This window comes from Pseudomyrmex gracilis, unplaced genomic scaffold (genome assembly GCF_002006095.1).
Source record: "Pseudomyrmex gracilis isolate BER0280 unplaced genomic scaffold, ASM200609v1 scaffold_6, whole genome shotgun sequence".
NCBI lineage: Eukaryota > Metazoa > Arthropoda > Insecta > Hymenoptera > Formicidae > Pseudomyrmex > Pseudomyrmex gracilis.
Window position 1 is genome coordinate 1,153,601 of NW_018020590.1, and position 23,860 is coordinate 1,177,460.

The 23,860-nt window shown below is 37.2% G+C and overlaps 2 protein-coding genes across 2 annotated transcripts; both read left to right on the forward strand.

Annotated features, from left to right (window-relative positions):
• The first annotated feature begins 14,490 nt into the window (after positions 1-14,490).
• Positions 14,491-18,823, forward strand: LOC109858664 (beta-1,3-galactosyltransferase 1-like). Its single transcript, XM_020436160.1, has 2 exons — positions 14,491-15,033; positions 15,468-18,823. The coding sequence occupies exons 1-2, from the start codon at positions 14,901-14,903 to the stop codon at positions 16,571-16,573; spliced, it is 1,239 nt and encodes a 412-aa protein (XP_020291749.1). The 5' UTR covers positions 14,491-14,900; the 3' UTR covers positions 16,574-18,823.
• Positions 18,824-22,088: 3,265 nt separating this feature from the next.
• LOC109858429 (AP-2 complex subunit sigma) lies at positions 22,089-23,826 on the forward strand. The gene is made up of 4 exons (XM_020435675.1): positions 22,089-22,220; positions 22,512-22,661; positions 22,764-22,937; positions 23,165-23,826. Exons 1-4 carry the CDS (start codon positions 22,218-22,220, stop codon positions 23,264-23,266), a joined length of 429 nt encoding a protein of 142 aa, XP_020291264.1. The 5' UTR covers positions 22,089-22,217; the 3' UTR covers positions 23,267-23,826.
• Positions 23,827-23,860: the final 34 nt, after the last annotated feature.

A 23,860-nucleotide genomic window follows, 5' to 3' on the forward strand; every position in this document is an offset into this window, starting at 1 on the left:
GGAGGAGATCGCGCGCAGAACTGACACCTCACGCGCGCGGTCCAGCTACCCTCAGCATCCAGCAGCGGCGGCGGCGGCGGTCGAGGGGGATGAAGCCGAGCACGCGCGAAATTCCACCCCCTGCCCGTCTCCTTCCCCAGGCGGCCTGCAACCACCCCATAACCCACTCCCAACCGCCTGCTCTTCTCTTCCTCTTCCTCCTCGTCATCCTCATCCACCGCGACACACTCCTCTCTTCGGTCAACCTCCGCCGCTCCGTCGTTAGCACTCCACGATCCATGTTTCGTGCCGAATTCGCGCCATCATCTGCAGAATTCGACTTAACCTCCGCTCTCTGCCATATGCGGTAACTCTTTTGTCCCAAAAGTGAAACTACGCTCAGATCACGGGTAGTAGTTTTTCTTCATTTGCAAGGGACGCAAACATGTAATTTTGAGACTAAATGGCTTAAATGAGAAGAATTAACTTTTTCTCGTGAAAGCGTTAATTCTTTGTGATGAATGTGCTCTTTCTGTGTTTGTACTCTGTTAATATTTGTAGCGGAAGGATATTTTATGTTAAAGTTTTCTACGTACAGATAAGCGTATTAATTTTACATTTTTAATACGCGCAGTATATATATTAATTATATATATACTTTTCTTAATTACTATTAAGAAGTATAATAATTAGAAAGTTGAAGAAGAGAGAGAGAAAGAGAGAATTTGGTAGAAATAAAATACAAAATTGTGGCAACGTCTTCAACGTATTATGTTACACGTAATTATTTCGCACGAACGATTCTCGAGTTTTTAAGCTTCTTACATATCTGCCTCGTTTAGTCTGCCTTTCGACGACTCTATTCCACTTTAATTAGCAAACTCAGTGTAGAACCGGAAAGAGTTTAAATAAGCGAAATTAAAAAGAGAAGACCTTATGTACAATTATTATATTCTCTCTTTTAATGGTGAAGCAATAATTTGTCGATTTTTTAATAAAAATGATTATTGTTCACTACACAACATGTAAAATTTTTATTAAAAATAATATTTGTAATATTAAATACCTGTGTTGAATACTACCTGGATCGGTGATTCCAATTAACGATAATTATTAACGAGTCGGCTTCGTGCATTACGAGAATTTTACGGCGATGCAATTTTTTGAATATTGCTCTGAACAAAATAAAGTGTAAAAATTATTTTATTTGCTTTTCCACTGCACGACGAGCTATTACTCGCCTGAGTAAGTCGACATTTATTACGACCTCTTTGTAATTGTATGTAGTAATTGTCCAAAGCGAACACGCGAACCATCCAAGCGAGCAAATTCTGCGCCAAGTAATTACACCGCACAATTGCATGAATATTGCACTTCGGTGGGGAAAAAAATAATTCCGCCGAGCTTTTCGCAGGATAAAAATTTAATTTCCGTCGCTATGGTGGACGCGCATGTCTTAACAACTTCTAGAACGCGTAAATGAGAGAAAGTGAGAATTTTTTCTACAATCCTAACTCTGGAATTAAGCGATTATAATGCAGCACACAATGTCTTTCATACAATTTTATTATTAAACATTCAAAGTAACATTCAAAATTTTAACTTTAACTTGAAGTGACACGAAAACATTCTCTACTATTGTAAATCACTCTCGTGTATACTCATTACGTTTAAAAACTTTTATTATGCACTCTACTGAAGAGATATAACTTTTGTAAAAGTTTTTTCAGCGACCTTAAACATCTGGCGAACTGTGTCTCGAGGTGGCTGTATGGGGTCGAACACGCGCGAAATTTCACTCCTGCGCACTCCCTTCTCAGCGAAAGTGGCCCCTTTACGGTCCTATTTCGTCCGAGCGAGCACCTCGCACCTACAAAGGGGCGTCGAGGGCCAAAACCCTCCCTAATAATTATCAGGCAATGGAGGCGCATATTGCGCGAGCCGATGACCCAGCGGTATGGAATATTCAAGCGACTCTGGTGCGCGCGTAAGCCACACCACCTCGAAACCTAATTAAAATATGCAGCTGGAGAAGACGGGGTGTTAGCCATAAAACACGGTGAGCGCGACGGAACATAAAATTTTTAATACAGACTTAACAAAGGTTAAGCTGCTACCGCTTAAATGTGGCGGTCTTTTACCGTAGCTAGTTTTTATAGATCATTTATTTTCCTGAAAATTAAAATGCACCAGAAATGTGCAGGGACGTATTTTTTTTAGAAATTAGAATTTTGATGTTCTACTGGATGTTTTTATGTTTATCTGAACACATAATAAATATAATATTGTTTTAAATGCGTATACTATTTTTTTTGTGCAGTTCCGAAAGATTCCGTTGATGGAATTGTAATATGTTTCACACAATCGGACCAAATGATCTCATTTTCGTCATGCGATATAGTTCGCATGCGCACAGGCGTAGGTGTGTCGCTCTGTAATTAACCGGGCGCTGCCGACCTACAATAATTACGCTGAGGGGAGGGGGGGAAAGAGGTGGAGAGGCGACGCGTTACATTGTGCGTTACGACCAATAACCTCGACTCTGGAGATTATTTAAACGTGCATTTGCAAGTGTGTCACAGTTCGATTATGCTTCTGCGACGAGACAACGGTATAAAGCCGACCGTGCGTTATTCCGATCGCAATTTAACGAGCTCGTGAAACTCCTCGTTGTCACTCTCTTTGTCTCCTTGTTGCCGTGTTTGCTTGTTTTCGCTCGCGTGCTACTACAAAAATATTTAATATCACCAACAATAAAGAGTGTGTGTGTACACAATCCCTTACTATCGTAGCCCAGAGGATGACTGTAAACAGTCATAATGATCCTTTTAAAGTCTACGAGATGCGCGTCCGTGCACCAAACTTTCTCCATAAAGCGAAACCATAAATCCTTTACGGACTCTATTTGAAACGGCTACTTTGAATTATCATGAGAGAGATTCGACACGCGTCCGGAATTTCGACGCGATATCATAAAATGAGAAGAAAACTGCTCTCTCTCTTACTCTCTTCTTCGTGTTCACGTGAGCGCGAAATGGCGGCAATTAACACAGCGCGAAAATATTAAAAACGTCATTAGCATGTATGATAATTGCGTGAATGCAAACATCACGTTTGTCTGCCTTAAACGCGATTCGTTTTACTCACACGGCTGTTAATAGCTTTCTCTTTCTTTCTCTCTCTTCTTCCCTTTCCTCTTCTTTTTCTTTCCCCCTCTTGGCAAAATGCGTAATTTCTCTCGAGAATGCAACGAAATGATACGGGCGAAGTCTATCTATTTGTGCGATGTGTTTGCATAATCAATGTGTGAAACGATACAATCAAATCAAGTCTACTCTCTCTTTGCGTAGCACGCTAACAGAGGAACGATATATCGATCCCAAAAGTGTCGACCTCGCGGCTTTCGCTAATGGTCTGCATTTCGCACGGCTGTCTACACACACAGGGCGTGAAAACTAAAATGCGAATGATGCAAAGTTTCGTCGGATTGATGTTGATTGGGACCGAAATTTCGGGGCGCGCGCGAAATAACGTGCGTTTGCATTGCGTCATTAGCCCGAGCAATTTTAGCATTACGTCTCCACTGTGAGTAATAAATTAAGCCACACAATCTCGATGTATGTCAAACGCAGAAAGAGTGATTGAGAGAGAGAGAGAGAAATACAGAATAGGAACAGATTGTTATAATTTTCCTCTTATTACGCTCTATGCGTTAAAAGTTGAACAAAAACACGTGAAATAAAAATGATTTCTATTGTCCATCATCTAACACAACGGTATCTGACTATATAATAAATATAAATATTACCGCGCCAATTTTTGTAAGTAAATCTTTTCCCACTTTCTATTATATTTCGTAAATCCGTAATAATGATCCCAAAGTTGAAGCTGATTTCGCTCCAGATAGCTTCACGACTGGAAATCGTCGAGAAAAGGAAATGAGATGGTGGCGGGAGAGATATCGGTGCGAAAACAATAAACATCGAGAAAATCCGTGGATCGAGTAAGCGGGGAGAGAGAAGAGACGGGAAGGTCTCCGAGGGTCGCGAGATTAAAATGCATCCGCGAATCGCGTCTGTGTCTGCGAAGTGGAAGCGAAGCCTCCAGCAATTATCGTGGAATTCAGTCGATCGTTACCTTTTCCCTTCGGAAAACCGCGTCCGATTGTCTGAAGCGTACCGAATGCGAAAAGATGGAAAAACCGAAGAGAGAGAAAGAGAGGAAAAACGATAGACAAAGAGGACGACGTCGCGCGACGGGAATAAGAGCAAAAGAAGTGATTCCGACGGTTACCCGCAACCGAGACACCTAGAAACCGTCGACGGCAGGTTGGCGAGGGTGAGTGGACGAGAAATAGAATAGCGTAAAAGGAATAAAAGAGAAAAACGCGCGGATGGAGACGCAGATAAAAAGGCTGGTGTCTTTAGAACATAAGCTCGTCGTATACTCGCGCACGTCTTTCGCGCGAATCTCACACACAACTGAACATAGTTTTATATAAATTTCTATAAACTTGTGGAAGCGACTATAAAATCATATACACATGGTGTGGAGTTAATATAAAAAATCATCACAATATCAACTAAGTTGAAAAATGTCGTAAATCATATTGTTAAATTGTATAAGGCTGAGGATAATTGAAAATAAAAATTGATCGATACGTTTCGGAAACGTATAAAGATGATCGAAAATAACTGGATAAAGTCTGATTTCTCTTATCAAACGTTAAAGATATGGTAGAGATAATACGTATTGGAAGATTATGATACAGCAATCCATTATTCTCAATTAGTCAAAGCTTTTTCTCTTATCGAACGTCAAAGTTGAATAGTACGTCGCGGAAGATTACGCTTCTGATGATTTCTTTTCAAGAAGTCCGATAACAATTAATCGCACAAAGCGCGCGACGTAATCAGACGAAACGGTAGTCGCAGTTGTTCCGCAATGCGACTCATTCTCTTGCTATCTAATTACACGATGTAATTGGAGGATTGACCGGAGGCGATCGCAGAAATGTTGTTTCCGCGCACATAGTTACATATTCACAGTTTGCTCGCGGAAGCTACGAGCGCTTCCTTCGCAGCGCTTCCGTCCGTAATTGTGAAGATCGTATCGTGCTATTTTCTTTATCAAGATTGAACATACAAAGATGTAACAGATAACTTCGACAGTGTTATTTAACCGATACTTTACTTTATATACGTATATACACGTACATATATATAGATGCGATAAATAAATTATTACATTTGCAAAATATCTTGGATTATACGAGAAGCGATTGATAAGTATCCGAAACGCGACAGTAATATCACATTGTTGACAAGTGTCATTTATCAGAAAAATATATGTCAAACGTTGGCTTGTTATCGCACATAGTGTTTGTGTGACAGTTGAATTACTATCAATATATACAATTTCTTTGATAAGATTTTTTTTATCTGTTTATTACATCTCCCTGTTTGCCATCATTTCTATGCATCAGGTAATAGATGCGTATTCTCGCTGGTTTGCATACAAAACACGCGAAACAAATCGACGGAATATTCATGAGACGATCTCAAGCAGTTCTCATCCGTTTCGTTTTTTGTTTTTCTTCTTTTACAAACCCTTCGTCCTGCGCAACCTTTCCCGCGATCATAACGCAAAACATTCTGCGAGACAAGACACCGTCACGAGGAAGGTAATTAATCCGCGGAGCTTTGTTTATTAATATTCGCGCGCGTCGACGACGTCGCGTCATACCGCGACGCAGACGCATCTTTGGCGTCTTGCACCTTCAGGATCCTTCCGTCTGCCTGACGTCGGAGCTCGTCCTTTGAGAGGGACTACCGTAGTCAAACCCTCGTCCTAGCAGGAAGACGTCGACGCACACATACACACACATACAACCTTTCTCAACTCTCTCCACCGACCAGAATTTATGGCGGCTCTAATAAACGCGGCAGCCGTAATCATTTGCATACTATGACCACGCTCCGGCGAATGCATCGGATGGCGAAAAGACGAGAACCGGCGAGATATCTCCGTGAACAAAAGGCTTCCGTGCGACTACCTCTGGCTGTGCATCAGTTCACGCATCCGCGTACATGTGTACTTCTCTTCGCGCTTGTGTTGCGCAACCGGGGGATGATGATGTTTCGTCGCATCAACTCTCTTACGAGGTCTCGTAAATTCTCATTTCGCAACTGTATCTTCTCGTGGAAATAATTTCTCGCTAATTAGTGAACGTATATATAAATTTGAGATATACATTTAATATTAATAATGGAATGAGAAGAAAGTGATAACATGATCTCCCATTTATATTGTACACAATATCTTCCGTTCAGCAAACAGTTTTGACGAGAAAAAATTGCACACGATACGCAAGGAGAAAATGCGTGAAAAGAAGTTCGTCGACCGGAGGGTAAAACGAGCAGAAGTTTACCTCGAACAGTGCAGTTGGCAGTTGCAGAGACAGTTTCGCGATGAGAGGCGATTCGCCGCGTTCAAAGTTGTTATCACTAATGGCTACGAGCCATTATCAGTGTCGTTCGATTTTCATTTCTCTCTCTCTCTATCAACAACGAGAGCGCGTCTCGACATGTTTACTTTGCATAAGACGAAGAAAAAAATAAAGACACAACAAATGCAATCAATAAAGTTTTATTTCTGTTCTAAGCAACGTTTAACTGTTATCCTAATTTCTAAATATTGCTGAAAGATCTAAAAGACACAATTCTAAAACAACACTCGGCGCGTTTATAATGAGAGTTTGCGCGACGCGCAAGTTAAAGAACCAAACGCAGGTCAATATTTGGCGACAGCGTTGCAAAGTAGTTCCGAAGAAAATCATAGTCAAATATTATCGACGACGCGAAAGTGGAGCAAGGTAAGCTCCTTCTTCGAGAAGATACTCGGTCGAGATCGGTCAGTCAGATGGAAATGAAGCGCGTTCGACCAAATTTAAGTTCGGACCAATCAGCAGCATTGCTGCAAGTACATTGGGATTCCCCCTCTGGGCTTTGCGGCTTGCGGTCTGCGGTTTACGATATTGAACATTGTGAGCTACGAGACATACCAGCCTTGATAATAGAACGATACCTGTTTCGAGTACGGAAAAAAATTCAGGTCGCGATCTGCAATCGAAACAATTTATAAGTTTCTTATCTTCCAAGCTGTCGATTATTCTGGGAAAAGGTCGCGCGCTATTTTCGTGACCTGGCCGCAATGTGTTTTATCATCACGAGATTCAAAAGATTCACGGGATTTGCCGGAACGAAAGGAGTGGATTTGCTTGTTAACGTTGTGAGGTGAATATTTGCGAAATAAAATACTCGGGCTACTCGAACGCGCTCCGAGTATAATACCTCTAATTAATTGAAACACGCGAAAGCGGAAGAGAGAAAAAGAGAGAACAACTAAACTTTGTGCGAGTTTATAAAATGTTGTAATTGTTATCTGGAGATAGGATTATCCCGTGTAGGACTCTTTGATTTGAATTGCATGTGTAAACCAGGAACTCTTTTATTCGCGCATAATGCTAAAAACAAGAGAGTGTTTCAAAACATATTTTCACACGCGGAAAATATTACATCAAATGTTACTTGAATTCATACCTATTTGTGCCAAAATAATCACTAATGATATTTTATGTCGTAGCTAGGCATGTGTTGATGCGATAAATCATGAGTTCATAGAAATTAAGTGTAAAAAAATGAAGAGAATTTTTGCTTTGATCGATTAATCGAAACAAAAAACAAACAGTACTTAACACATTGTCAAAACAGCAACAAACTACTTTTCGAGAGACGACTAACGTCGACTTTTCTTCCGGCAGTAACTCATCCCGAATCAATTGGCCAATGTCTCGAGAATAGCGGAATATTGGAAATGGCGCGGCGTGGCGGGGAGCGGAGACGGAACAGTCTGGCTGATTATCCGATTATCCGGTTCTCCGGAACATTTGCAATTTACGTCTCAGAGTCCCACTCTTCCCCCAAGGGAGGTTGTGTCCCTGCCTTCTTCTTCCGTTCCTTCTCTTCGTCTCTCGCCGTATCGACGAGCCATGGGAATTTTCGCTTCCATTTCGCGTACAAGTCGTTCTCGGCGCATCTTCCTTTCGGATCGAGAGTTCTCGTGGATCACGCCGCCTGTCATAGTTGACCTATGCGAGCAAACCGGGAGATTAATTCCGGAACGGAGAGTCTCACTCGCGCTTCTCAACTGCAGGCAAATCCTATTAACATAATAGAAGCGACCTAATTAAGGATCGCTTACGCTCAATGTGTCGTGCGCGTCTTTTGAAAGGATATCCCAGAGGGATTTGACGGTTAATCCTTTTCGAACGCGACATTTTCCATTAAAATCTTTCGAATGTAGCACACATGAGCTTATTCAAGCTCTTTAATGGTTTATTGTGATAAAAAATGGAGACATTTTATCCGCGGACTAAAAAATATCTAGTACATTATTATCTACAATTAAATTTTCTCCAATTAGAAACTTTAAGAACATATTTTCGGCAAAATGTTTTTAATATTATTTTTACGCGAGTTAGTAAATAAGTAAAAGCATTTTCGCAAAAGAGAAATTGAATGTAAATACAAATGTAGTAAAGTAAACCAACATCGACTTGAAATCGAGTTGTACGTATCTTCAGCGCGTATTTGCATTCTTTATTAGTCCACGCCATTTAACTTTCATGTTAAATACATAATTAAATAAACAATTTCCGTTATTTGCAACAGTAAGTTCTCGCGAAAAGCTAGGTTTGCAAAAACATCGAAAGGATAAAATTTGAGACAAAATAATGTTTGAAAACTTTATAAAAAATGCAAAGATTGAAGTCCTCTTTTTTACTAAAATATAAAAACAAGGTAGTTTGGATCCAGCGCTTTACGCGTTGGTCTACGTATTTAATCATTGCAGAAAACAATCATTTACTAAACATGAAAGACCGACTAGTGAAATACCGATCGTATGCTTGCAACGTCACCGCGACAATTCCAAGCATTCAATGACAACTTCCCGTTTGTGCGCGAATTCACTCCGTTTCTAAGCGAAGCTTTGACAAGACAAAGTTAAACCGATTACAGACACGGAAAGCTATTAATCGCGGTCGCGAGCGCTAATTAATGTAAACAGTCTACGTCGTATTCGACGTTTTATTCGACACTCTCGATACTTGTTCGGTTACAATTTGACAGATAAATCAAGACAAACAAAACAGAAAATGTAACGCGTTTGATCGCAAGGTTTCTATTGTCTGGAATATTAGATAAATTTAAATATTGAAATTAAATGTAATAAATTTAGATTAAATGTAGTACGTACACATACATAAGGAGGCGATTGATAATGATCGAAACAACGCGCAAAAAATTGTGATGCATTGTGAAAAATCACTGAGATTATTTACTTGGGAGGGAGGGAAGAGCGAGCTAAGCGCATAAACACTACGATAATGAGCCAGTGTTTGACATTTGTTCTTCTGAAAGATGAAACTTGTCAGCGATAACAGCAATGTGATACTACTGTCACTATCTATGCGTCGTTTTGGATACTTATCAATTGTTCCATATAACACAATGATGTAACTGCGTTATCAATCTTGTGACACACGAAATTTTCCGAACTTTGCAAACGATAATGGTTGCGCACGACATGCATAAAAACAATTATATCACGCGGTAACGTGAAACGTTTGAATACGGAACATGACGAAATTCTCTGAGAAAGGACAAAATGGCAGTTTCAAGCATTATCACGGCCGGGGCTTGTTTTCACTTGTTAACTTCGCGACTTCGGGAACGTTGAGACACGTCGGAGTCGCTGATTATTCATCACCGCAGCAGCCTCGGTGGACCGAGACTACGGAGGGCGGAGAAAAGCGAGAGAACGATTTCCACAGGGGGCAAACACAGCGACGGACTCGGCGACGTTCTGAGACGAAGCGAGCGGAGACGCGGGAAGAGTGAAAACGGAGAAGAAGAGAGGATTGCGTGCGAGAGAGGGCGAACCGGGACAACGGGGCACACTCTCCGTGTTCCCTCGTGTCACTGATTATTCCACTTACGAGCCGTGCCGCATGATTCTGAATAGCGATACACATACACATACACACATACGCAACTGAATTCGCCCTCCGCGTCCCAGTTCCTAGCCGGCCCTCCACGCGTTTGTCATCGCGCACAACCACTCTCTTCGTTTCTCTCTTTCTATCTTTTTTTCGCTTTACTCTTTCGACCCTACGGTCGGCCCGTAGTTCATCACAGAGAGAAGACGTCCGAATCGGAAATCGATTCAATCTGCGCGAGCCCGTGCAACGAGCGGCGGTTTCGGAGCGATACTCCCGAAAAATAGCCGGCTGATGCACGCTGAGCAATGCATCCCCGGTTGTGCAACGCTGCATCGGCGTTGCAGAAACGCGCCTCGCTTCGTATATCGGCGTTTAGTGCGACCGACACCGTCGAAGCGGAATGTTTACGCGATGTAGGCGCGTCAAACGGATTTCCGATTGCGAGCAAGGACACTTCAACGAGGATTTCCATCCTGAGATTCAGCTCAAATATCCCAATAAAACTGTCACTTTCATGATGTTGTTATTGTTGTTTTTTGTTTCTTGTTTTTTTTTGTTTAAGTGAAGAAGTGCATCGAGAAAATTTACATTGTTCCACAATTAACATCTTTAAAACCGTCAAAAGAGTTATTTTGATCTTCCATAGCCATTTAAAAATTGTCATAATTTATGTAAAACTTTTTTATTTATTAGCAATAGTTTTCTTCTATTTTTTACAATTTCAAGAGTCTGTGTGTTTAAAAAAATAACAATTTAAAGTTCAGTTCTTTTACGTTTAAGTAATTTATTTTTGATTTTCTAAAAGGGTAAAAAAGCCAAATCTCGTGCGCGGGGTTCTAGTGTTTTTGCTACTTTTACTATACATTTTATTTGGCGATTACTATAATAAATATTTAAGAAATAAAAACTTATATGCGAGTTTATTAAAATTCCGCGTCGTAACTCGCGTTTTGTTGAACTGTTAATAATTTCCCATCAAGCAAACTCGATCACATTACGTTCGTCACTATCATTACGGAAAGAGAAAGAAATTCGATCGGGTTGGCGTTAATCAATTTTGGCTGCGGTCGAACATGAGATACGTATCGCGGTGAGAACATTATGAAGATGCAAGACTGCGTCGAAAGCTGGCAGGCATTTCGCGCCGCCGCTCTTCTAAGAGCGTGTATACACGGCCCGGTGGAATAAAAAATTTTGCGGGGGTAGCATCCCCGCCACTATCGAACACTCTGCACGTCCGCAAACACGTAGATCGCGCCGTGCTTGCGCATGCAGATTTTCAGGTGCAGCGAGCGCCGGCTGCAACGGGGAAGAAACGGCGACGCGTATACCTGAATTAGTCGACTGTGAGGACCAGACGCGACGTGGGACGTGGGGAACGCGCGAAGGGTGCTTCTGTCCTTATTCATGCATAAAATCCATATTCTTCGGAGGAGGCAACGTGCTCCATCGCAAAGAAGCGACAACGTGGCAGCGCGTCTGTCGCTACGCAGTCCCAGCTTCTTTATTCTCGCGTGTCACCCTCGAACGAGTACACGAAAAAAACCTTCCCCAATCGTGGGACACACACACACACAAATTTATGTCTTAAAAAGAATTAAAAATCTGTCATAAAAGTGAAATCAAAAGAAAATACAAAATATACAATACAAAATGTAATTTTCATGTTATTCGAAAAAATGCAGAAAGTCTGAAATTTATATATATTAGTGTAATAAACGTGCTCGAGAAATTTATTGTATCTGACTTTAGAAATAAATATATGTATATATAATATAAGCCCTTTGAGTTATTTCTCGCGTAAAAAAATTAAGAACAGTTTGAAATTTTTTTCGCCGCGAATGCCGCGAGCGAAAGTTGTTGGCGAGTTGTTTTTAATGCGGTTTCGTTTTACCGAGAGGCCGATTAAAACCTGCGTTGCCTTCGTAATTCTACTTTGCGAGATACTCTGTTTCATTTTAGTTTAGGCCGTCCGGCAAGCAAGCACTCGTAACGGCGATTACTTTATAATTGGATCAATGGCCCGTGCTCTTGATCAGTATGGCTATTCAATTTTATTGTGCATTTTAATAGCTATCCACGAATTGCGGCTCGCGAACAAATGCCGCGAACGCCGCGAAACGTTTCAACTTGGCTGATTAATCAGAGCACACGCGAAATGAAATATATTTAATTTCGCGAGAGCTAGTCGCACGCAATTATTCCCGCGATATATTGTCTCGATTACATTAATGAACCGAAAAGAGAAAGAGAGAGAGAGAGAGAGAAAGAACGTTACGCTATGTCGACTCTTCGTGGCGTTTCTCGCCAAAGGACCGGTTTAATTCTGTTATACTATTGCCAATAATTAACACAGTTAGCAAGCATTGGCTAATGAAATGTACAGGGTGATGCATATGGAGCAAAATGTGTACAGGTTATTTGACTGCATATCATTTGCAGGTGCGCAAATTGTGTTGTAATGTTAAGTGAACGCTTCGCTTCAAGTAATTTAAATTAATATCGACGTTTGCCATCACAACTCACAATAGAACAAAATAGATAACAAATTTTTTGTGGATAAAGATTTGAAAAAAACAAAGATTTTCCATTTTGCATTTTTGTAACAAAAAGACACATTTTATTTTATTTGGCAAAATATTGATGCTCCAACAGTTTTCGAATCGATTCAAAATCTGTCAAAAAATTCGTAAAAATGAAAGAAAAGACAAAAAAATACCTATAATATAATAAAAAGAATTTTACGAACTTCAAAGTGACGGAACAAACTAATGGAAAAGAATACAAATATGAGCGAAGAAGAAGTGATATTGGACCACACAACGCGAAAACTTCGCGACTTTATGAAAGCCGTCTAATCGACCGATACAGGATTCCCCGACGACTTTATTATTAGAAAAGTTCTCGCAGGCGCGCGGAGGAAAATCGTACTATATCCGGCTCGAGCCGCGCGCGGATTATCATGGTTATCGACTTCGCGACTCTGCTGGCGATCGAAGACGGGTCTCGCTCTGCCCATTACGCCGTTCGTGTAACAAGATATTGAATTTCCAGTGCGGTTGCGAGAACCGACCGAGGACAACCTGCCCTCTGCTCCACATCTCTCTCTCCTGCTTGAGGCCGGATTCCGCACCTTAGGTTATAATGGAGCGCCTTTACGCGTCTCAGGGTCCCTGTTTTAAGGCGCTCGAGAGAAAGAGACGCGACGATGAAGGTTATACACGTACATACTTCCCTAACAAACGCCCATTTTCAGACAATGAATATTTTAGCACGCCTATGAAAGCTCGCTCGAGACCGCTTTTTTGTACCCAGCACAAAGGGCGTCATCGTTGCACTCTGTATGAGTGTATGTATGTGTGTATGCGTCCCGACACTCCTGGTCCTTGACCATTCAAGGAATACCACGGTAACTGGATCAAATAACGCCCATTCTTTGCGCGAACGATCATGTCCTTTGTCTTTCTTGTTGAAAGGTTCGCTCTTCCTTTACGGTTGAATTGTGCTTTATTTCGAGGATAAGGAAAAAGGGAAAAAAGCTCTTATCTCAAGATGAACTAAAAGAAAGTTTCTTTTATGCTTATACGATAGAAGGTTTAATCGAAATCATTAAAATTGCGCAAAATCGACTTTAACAAACCAAGCGATTACCTAACATTATAGTGAGAAACGCGTTCAATAATTATTTCAAAATACGCGCATTATATCAATTGATACGGAAAAAAACTGAAAACAGATGGCGCAACTATTAATTATTATGGGTTTTTATCTATAGATGATACGAATAAAATTTTCTAAATCCAGACAACATTTGTCTACAAAGCATCTAAAAAGAAGAACAGAAGAAGAGAAATGTGAAAAATCTTTTAAACGTTTTTTAAACATCTCCAGATGTCTTTTAAATATTATTTGGAAAAAGCTTCTTTATCGATATCTTGTTCTGTTTTACCAGTGTATGATACAAATTATATTTCCAAAAATTTATTAGAAATTATTGAAAATTAAATTTATTTTGTTGTATAATATAAAAATAGTAAATGGTTCACAAGTATCATGTGTTATTATTAAGTTTAATAATAATTTTTTTATTTATTTCATTTATCTTCTGTAGATAATATTGAAAATAAATACCAACATGAGATACAAAATTGTTTATTACTACTTACGATTAGTAATTTTTTGTTTATTTTACCGTGCACTAAGCGCATTTCCTTCGCAGAGTAAAATTGACAGTGGCATTTTAAGACAGAGTGAGAAAGTCAACTGTCAACTTCATTCCTTGCTACGATAGAACTATATGAATGTTTGGTCAATATATATACATATTATTGTCGACATACAATAAGTAGTATTTATTTACTGTACTTGTGTTGACTTGAGGTAGCTCTGTGTGACAAATGAAAGCACTTATTCGCACAAACTCATAGGAGGAGTAAATAAAAGTCTCATAGAAGAAATTAATAAAAGTCGACTTTTGAATCATTGACACACAGTCTCATGGAAAGTACTAATGACTGCAGTAGCACGGACACACTCCGTCTTCTCGGTCGTCGGAAATAGGACAGTGACTTGTACGACGTCAGGGTTGCCTATCTTGAGGTGAGGGGACTTGCAGACGACGGGTGGACAAACGAGTAACGAGTGTGGAGTGGAACTCGCGCACAGTATGGGAATAACTTGTCGAACGTTAGTACACTGCAGCGCTGCTTCGGTTCGTGATGGAGTCCACGAGGGAGCGATGACGACCGTCAGGTCGCCTACTATATGGCACATGCGATGAAATAGTCTCTAATAATCGTGAAGGGATCGAGAAAGAAAGAAAGAGAGAACGAGAGAGTGACCAAAGCAAGTGTTCGTCATGTTTTACCATTTGCATCTCAGAAGTCGTTTTTTGCAAACCCTGATCCTTGCGTTAATCGGTTTTACCTTCTATGTGTATTACCGTACTACCGTGAACGATGTCCAGCAGTACAGCTTGCTACGAAACACAAGTAAGTTTTTATACTAAGAATATGATTACTACATTAAGAGAACTACATTCTACATTCTACTTCATAAAAAATATATAACTATTATAAATTTAATTTAAAAAAAAAAATTAAAATTACTTTTTTTAAATAAAATAAATTAATTAAAATGTGTGTGTTTGCATTGTTGGCCAAGTAATTTGTTTTTAGAATTAATATAGATACATTGATAAATTCTCTTTTAGTTTTTACTTTTGTTAACTATATGGTTTTTCTCTCTCTCTCTCTCTCTCTCTCTCTCTGTTTGATATCTTTCAAGTTATTTCAGAGTTTGAGAATATTATTTTTGAAGTTTTTCAATAAAGCAAACCAAAATCTAAAACATCATTGCTCATTGTTAATAAAATTCTTATAAGTTGTGAGAGAGACAGTTATTAAAAACTGCTAAACAATTTTAGGTCACTCTGCATATCAAGAAGGTTCCCATATGTATGCAAATGTTAGCATGGATATGCGACTAACATCAACACTTAAAAACTCTAGCTCGGATAGTGTGTCTCTTAGTCTATATGAGACGCATAACGTGAGCAATCCTTTGATATCCATTACTACGCTATCGACGTCCTCCAGCGCACAATTCTCGTCATCTTTAATGAGCACGTCAGTTAGCTCAAAACAAAATGAAAAGTTTCAGACAACAAAAGTTGCCAATATGACAAGACCAGCACCAATCGCGGTTCGTGACGATAAAGCGCGTGCCATATATGAGTTCGGACACACGGTGTCAGTTCCTGAGCGCTGCCCGAACGAGGGTGAAAATATGGACTTGGTGGTGATCGTGATGTCTGCACCGACACATCTCGAAGCACGCACGGCAATTCGACAGACCTGGGGACATTTCGGTCAACGTAGTGATATGAGCGTGCTTTTTATGCTTGGTACTACTCTTGATCCTACAGTGAAAGCGATCCTACGCAAAGAACAACATATGTACAACGATGTGATACGTGGCCGCTTTCTCGACTCTTACTCGAATCTCACACTCAAGACTATCTCGACATTGGAATGGGTCGACACATATTGTTCTAAAGTCAAGTATGTGCTAAAGACCGACGACGACATGTTTATAAATGTGCCGCGACTGCTAGCTTTCATATATAAACACGCGAAGAGCCGTAATGTAATATTCGGTCGACTGGCTCGAAAATGGAAACCTATTCGAAATCGCAAGAGCAAATACTATGTGTCTCAGACGCAGTTTCAGCAGTCAGTATTTCCAGACTTTACTACCGGACCGGCGTATTTATTGTCAAGCGACACGATACACCGTTTATACGACGCCGCTTTGAATCAGACGTATCTAAAGCTTGAGGACGTATTTACTACAGGCATTGTCGCTCACAAGCTTGGTATCAAGCGCTCGCACGCTAACGAGTTCTTGAACAAGCGGATACAGTATACCGCCTGCAACATTCAGCGCGGCATCAGCATACACATGGTCAAGTACAGTGAGCAGTTTGATCTCTGGAAAAAGTTGCTAGATGGCAAGAGCAAGTGCAAGTGATAATCAGCAAGGCCAACAAAGACGAAGATCTTACGTTTGATCTTGGTAAACCAAGTACGATCGTTACTTTCTTAATGCGACTCAAGTATTCGGTTAAATGTTGAGATCGGGTGATATGAAACACAGTTGCTGTTTTATTGGCCTCAAACATATACGCGCGCGTATACTTAGCTCAAGTACGAAACAACTTGATACACACAAGTATAGTTGGAAATTGTGTATCGTGACATTAAAGACGTGTAGAGATTTTGACTCTTAGATTTTTACACAATGCACCAATTGCTACACGACGGCTTTTCTTCATAGAGGTCGAACAAAAGTGATTTGTAAGATAAAGTAAAGTTTACATTTTTTTTATATTCTTTTAAAATCTTTAGATAATAATCTTTTTATTTTATTTATTGGTTTTATTTATCATAGAATTAATTTTATATAATTTATCAGAGAATGAAGAAACATCTTTTGCGTGTGAAAGTTATAAAAGATGTTCTGCAACTTTCTCGACCTCTGGTATTTTTTATGATGTCGTAATGCTAAACTAGATGCAATCACTTGTATTTTTAATCGCACTTTTAGCAATGGATGATCATCTTTTACACAAATTCACACGATGAAAATCAAACGGACTTGAATAGTTGCGTTCATCGTTATACGTGCGAAAAAAAATACCGTATTTTTACGAAGTAAAGAATCACTATCACTCACAGGAGTTCCTAAAAGTTTCTTTGTGTGATCATCATATTCATTGTTATTCTACAACGCGATCAGGGTTATAAAAAAAATAACAGATATCTGACAGGATATATTTTCACACTTCTTCCTAAATAAAGAAGATTGTGTGATTAATGTAATTATATATAACATTTATTAGTATATATAATATATATATTAGTATATATAATATATATATTAGTATATATAACATTTTTGCGCATTTTTCACGCATGGAATTACATTGGGAGAATTCAAGCGCAAAGAATCGAGAAATTATGTCAATATGCATGCACATTGCATCAATCACCCGAGGCAGGCAAGAAAAATATGTCACGATGAATGAAGTGCGCTCTAAAGAGTAGCTTCGCACTTCTCCCCCCGAATATTATCTAGTCATCGGCTAGATAATATACCGCGGAGGCGCGTGAACAGCACACTCGATATTGACTCGTGTTACATATTCGAGACTATCGCTACTTTTTTGTATCCTGCGGAAATATCGTACAATATTTCTGTTCTTGGTGCCATATGTCTGAAACATAATTACAGAGACTTTTGAATTCCGAGGCGCCATGAAATATCAACATAATTAATAAAAACCACGTAAAACCATCCAATCTTTGATGAAATAATGTAACCGTTGTTTTTAGTGATAAATAAGTATTTTAGCAAAAAATGCAAAAGATGCGAACAGCAAAAAACTATTCTTGAGAATGATAATTGAATAGTTTGTATATATGAATCATAAGCCTACACGCGCTGTGTTAAAAAGATGGCTTAACTCACGCAAAATGCACGTTTGTTTATCTCAAGAGAGTGCTGTTTTATGACTTCTTAGAAATAACATTAATTCTGCAAATTTACATACATACGACCTTCAGTTAGATCATCAACAAGATTACACATGGTCATTAATTACAATTATAAACAAATATGTTGATATTGTCGTGACGCATTTTCATTAGTCAAAACTTTAAGTTCAGAAACCATTAGCGGCATTTGTCCGATTCACTATAGTGTGCGTATACTTACATGTTTCAGATCTGCAATATTGTACATTCACATACATATATATATATATATATATATATATGCATGTAAACGCATATTCTCTCTTGGTCACGATAGACACGTCACACGATTATTATTGCGTATATCCGGAGATAACAATTGTCACATACTCGCGTCGTAACGCGCAATCGTGAAACAGATAACAATTTGTTACTCTTTCATTCCTATCCAATAAACTAACTAGCTAGATGTCTTAGATATAGACATTTTATTTTTGTATGTTGTTTACGTTGTATTATGAGTGTTTGTAGACGTGTGTTTTAATTAGCTAATGTATTTATTAGAAAGATATAATATATATATCATAATATGTTCGTTATCTTTAAAATAGTCGCAAACTGGAAACTTTGATTGTACGGCTCAACATTTTTTTCTGGCTTAATGCATATTACGCGCGCTTGTAATAATAAATACGTATAAATTCAATACATAAAGATAAAGATTAAAAGTTAAGTTTCTCTTCTATTATTTATTACACTATATTAGTTTTATTTATATAAATATGTATTTATGTAATGTAAACATTATTTGTATTTATGTAATGTAAACATTTATATTGTAAATACGAAGATTTTTATATCGTATGAACACTTTTTTTAACACTATATATATATATTGCGAAATGTATGATAATGCAATTTGTGCAGGACATCCGGTACATATTAAGACATAACAGTCAATGAAATTAACGTTCGTGTTGCAAAACGAAAGCAAAGTGAACGGATAAATTAAATTTGTATGTACGAGATGTATAGAAGTTTATTGCGACATAACTTCTAAGTTTATAACGCATCACGAAATGTCACATTAACCATCTCAATTAATAATATATATTGCGTATTAGATTTTAAACTAAAAAAAGAGACCTAAAAAAATTTTTATTGTAGTCTTCAAATATTTGAAAAGATATTTCAAAAATTTATAAAAGTCTGGAAATGTTGGAAAAGATGTTTTTAAAAGTACTAAAAAGTAAGTACTATTTTAAAAATACTAAAACCTTTAGCATATTATAGTAACGTCATATAGTTAAAAGAAGCGTAGTGTATAATGATACGCGCGGGACTGACATTTGTTCCATAGAGCAATACCATTATTTTTCATCTTTGGTGTATTATCATTATAGAATTATTTATGATATTTTTAGTCATGAACTCATGAAGAGCAAAAAAGAAGAGAAACACAAGAAAATACATTTTACGTAGCGTACATTTTATATAGCATCGCAAATTGTGCGTTAGACAATTTGATTTTTCATATAATTTTGTAGTTTTGTTGTACAATTTTAATGATCAACAAATGTGCTGTAAATGCGATTGTTTAGTACGCGAATAGTGTGAGAAATTGAATCGTTCAAAGAGAAAACAGTCAAAGAACGAACGCGATCTGAATATCTCTTACAATATAGTTTTATTTTAAAAATACTTTAGATCGCGCGCGTTCCATAATTTAGATTATATTTTTTATTTTGATATTTTATATCGCGTACACACTCTCTTGTGACAAGTGCTCAAATCATCGTTTGACAAAATATAAACTTTTTGCTCATTTATGCCTCGTTATTTAAACCTTATTATTTTTATTCTGCTTTGTCTCTGCGGTTCTACTAATTTAATTTACATAGAAATTTTGAAATTTTAATGCCGTAAATTTATTATTTTAGTTCTTTTAATGTAAGCATAGTTTTTCTTACAAACTTATTTACCTTAATTTTAATAAAAGACATATTTATTTATCTCTTATTGATAAAACTTTTTTCTTGGTGGAGAAAATTTTCACAAAAACAATAACATATATTTGATAAAGTTAACTTTTGCGGCAATGAAAATTAGAATAAAATGTTTTTGAAGCATCAACGTCGCATTAGGCCGACTGCGTAATTCAGGTGCAATTTGCTCATTTCATTCGCAATCATCGCGTTAGCGCGTAAGAAATCATAAACATCTCGTCGTGTCTTCGTCATAAGTGCATTTGCGATTATGAAATAGTATAGTAGAAACGTTTTTATAAGTCACGACGTAGTCTTACATAGATTATCACAATTATCATCTAAGCAACCGTGTTACTCTATTGAATTTATTCTGTAAAATGTACAATATGTCTTTGATTCTATGCTGCTTCTTTGTTCGTCAGCGATGATGAACTCACTATCTACTTCTGGAAACAAGAAAGAGATTTCATCACCGTTAATTCGCTGTCGTTGGTTAAGATGCTTTTGGTCTATCTAATTTGTCGTGGCAATCAATTATGCGCAGCCGATTTCCCTGCTTATTATCGGAGCAAGACCAAACAGCGGAGCAAGACAGTAACAGCAGCAATCGTCGATTCTTTGAAGGAGAAACGACTCAACTGGATTGCGCGACGAACGTCAAATATTAATTTCATGAAGCGCAACACGTACAATATTTGCATTTGAAATTAATGCGATTTGCACATTCCATTTCACTATTCTCTCTCTCTCTCTCCTCTTTTCTTTCTCCATGTGCTCTCAAAACTCTTTTCTCTCCGATTGCACGTCTGTTTTTGCATCCTTTTCATTCCAAACAAATTTCCAAACTTGATTCTCTGTGTTTATCTGTTATTACTGAAAGATTAGAAATGTCGTCGATTACATAAATCGAAGATTCAAACGCAATGAAGCGTTTGTGATGTACTCGAGTATCTCACTTAGAAGTCACGAAAGCGAGAGATTTCAGTGAAAGTAATTTGAAATTGCTCGTTCGAGTTAAGAGCTGGCATGTATCGGAGAACGGCGAAGAGACAATTATAACGCTATATATAAACCTGCTTGCAATTAATCTTTTACTTATATATGACAATCGCTTTTGTGTGAAAATTTATATTTTGACATTATGTACAATTTTCTTTAATTTTTGTATATCTCAAAATTTTATGATTTCTATGCAAATTTTCTACATTTTTCACATTGTTTGTACAGATATGTATATCTGAATAAATATAAATATATATCTCTGCACGAATTGTTAGGATATAATTTTTGTTTTTATACAAGTCGAAAATAATGTTGAGAGAAAGTGGATGTAGCACGGATTCAAACCGACAATGACTTAAAAACGCATGATACATCACCACATGCATAATGGTCATCTTTTCTTGTATCATATGTCGTATTAAAGCGCCTCTATGCTCGGTGGTGCACATTAAAAGGTCTACGAACTTTTCACGTTTCCAAAGACACGTAACTAAAGTAAAGTCACGTGACTAAAATCGGAACAAATATATCGAAGCGTGCGATATTGCGATTCTCGAAATATCGAATCGGCGGTCGTTCTCAGTCACAAAATTCTAATCAAATGTGATTGGTCAATTTTAAGATCTTTAAAGGCGATTCACGAATATGGACAAGACTTAATGCGATTGGCTGCGTCATCTTTAACACCCGTTTGTATCATCTCCGATTAACTTAATCGGCCAATTATTCTATTGGAATTGCCAGTCGTATTAATTATTTAGCAGAATAGACCAATCACAACTGATACTTAATTGATTAATCGGAGATGGTGAAAACAGGCGTAAACTCGACATTAAATTAGAAGTAAGAATTTATCCAATGACGAAAATTCACTAAACTTGAAATTGGTTTTCTTTGTTCCGATTGGTTAAATTCCAATTTAATTTATGATTTGAATTTTATATAAACTGACTTTGAGTCGCAAATCTTGATTTTCTATTGTTTATGGTTGATGGGCAGAGTTTGGATTAAATCTCCTATCATATATGTACATATGTGGTACTGTGTGAATGTGCGCGCGTGTAAAGTTGTGTGTGTCATTCAAGAGAACATAAAAAAGACTTTTTGCAAAGCGTTACGCTCAGTGCTTAAATTGATCACTTTGCTAATATGGTATGTAAATATTTTTTGTTATGTAAAGTAAATCAATATTTTCTTTTTATTAACAATTTAGATATAAGATAATAATACGCAAGAAAATAGGTACATGTACTTGAAAATGTCATCTTGCTTAATTGATTTTGGTATTTCTATCAGGTGGTTGTGTCACAATTTTGACAAACTTAGATTCTAATACATAGCATTCGATGAACTTTGGATTTATGATAAATAATTAATGCAAACATTTCAAATTACTGATGAATAAGTTAAATAGGGACAAATGGCAATCTTTTTTTGTCTTAGATACGCTTCATTCTTATACAAAACAGAGCAGGTAAGACTAGATTAGCTAAGTGGTACATGAATTTTGATGATGATGAAAAACAGAAATTAATAGAAGAGGTTCATGCAGTAGTTACTGTCAGAGATGCAAAACATACAAATTTTGTTGAGGTAAGTTTAACATGACAATTTTAATCTTATATATGCAAAAATAATCTGAATAAATATATTAACAGACACACAAAATAAATAAATTTTAATACATTATTTCAGTTTCGCAATTTTAAAATTGTTTATAGAAGATATGCAGGTTTATACTTCTGCATCTGTGTTGACGTTAATGATAATAATCTCTGTTACTTAGAAGCAATTCATAATTTCGTAGAGGTATTGAATGAATATTTCCATAATGTATGTGAATTGGATTTAGTCTTCAATTTTTATAAGGTAGTATTTTTTGGCAATTTATACTGTTAAAGTTTTGTAAATACATGCTTAATACATTTATATGATAATTTATTTATTTATCAATTAATTTCATGAAGTTTGATCAGTTATATTATTTAGTTCTCAAATTATAAACATATTCCACATATATATGTGTGTATATATTTGTGAATGTGTGATATAGAATATCCTAAAATTATAAGATAAAAATAAGATCATAATTTTAGGTTTACACTGTTGTGGATGAGATGTTCTTAGCAGGTGAGATCAGAGAGACAAGTCAAACCAAAGTGTTAAAGCAGCTATTGACTTTAAATTCTTTAGAATAAACAAGCTTGCACACTTGACTTTATGTGTTAATAACAATATATGATCTGAAATATGTATTCTAAGAGTGTGGATATATATATATATATATATGTATATATATGTATTGCATATATATGTGTATATATATATATATTGCATAATATACCATACTCGTACATAATTGTAAGAATTCCAAGGTTTGTTCAAATTTGATGCTATCAGAGTATAGTAAATAATTTCAATGCTATAAATACGGATTATTTGAAATATCTGAATAATAAAAAATCGCGAATCCGTAACGAATGAGATTGTACTTTGGTAACAAAAGAAAAGTGAGACAAATTCCTTGTATGTTATCTAAATATTCCGGAGAAAATTCTTGGAAGCCTTAGTAAGGACTACAATTTTGTGATCTTCAACAATTGTTTGTTTAATGAGGAATATAATGTATGTAATTCTCTATCATTTTGCATATATTAAAATTCTTGAAAAAATCGTAATAGCGTTCAAAACACGACAAATTATTGTGAAAAGATATGAAATATATTGATTTTGGCATGTAATAAATTCTGTAAATACACGTGATAGAGTAACCTGTTTTTCTCTTTATTGTT

What these genes read in the sequence shown, in the direction of transcription:
- LOC109858664 (XM_020436160.1), top strand. Translation starts at nt 14,901, where the DNA reads ATGTTTTACCATTTGCATCTCAGAAGTCGTTTTTTGCAAACCCTGATC. An exon ending in CAGCTTGCTACGAAACACAA is followed by an intron (nt 15,034 to 15,467) that starts GTAAGTTTTTAT and finishes AAACAATTTTAG; the next exon opens with GTCACTCTGCATATCAAGAA.
- LOC109858429 (XM_020435675.1), top strand. An exon ending in AACATACAAATTTTGTTGAG is followed by an intron (nt 22,662 to 22,763) that starts GTAAGTTTAACA and finishes ACATTATTTCAG; the next exon opens with TTTCGCAATTTTAAAATTGT. An exon ending in TAGTCTTCAATTTTTATAAG is followed by an intron (nt 22,938 to 23,164) that starts GTAGTATTTTTT and finishes TCATAATTTTAG; the next exon opens with GTTTACACTGTTGTGGATGA.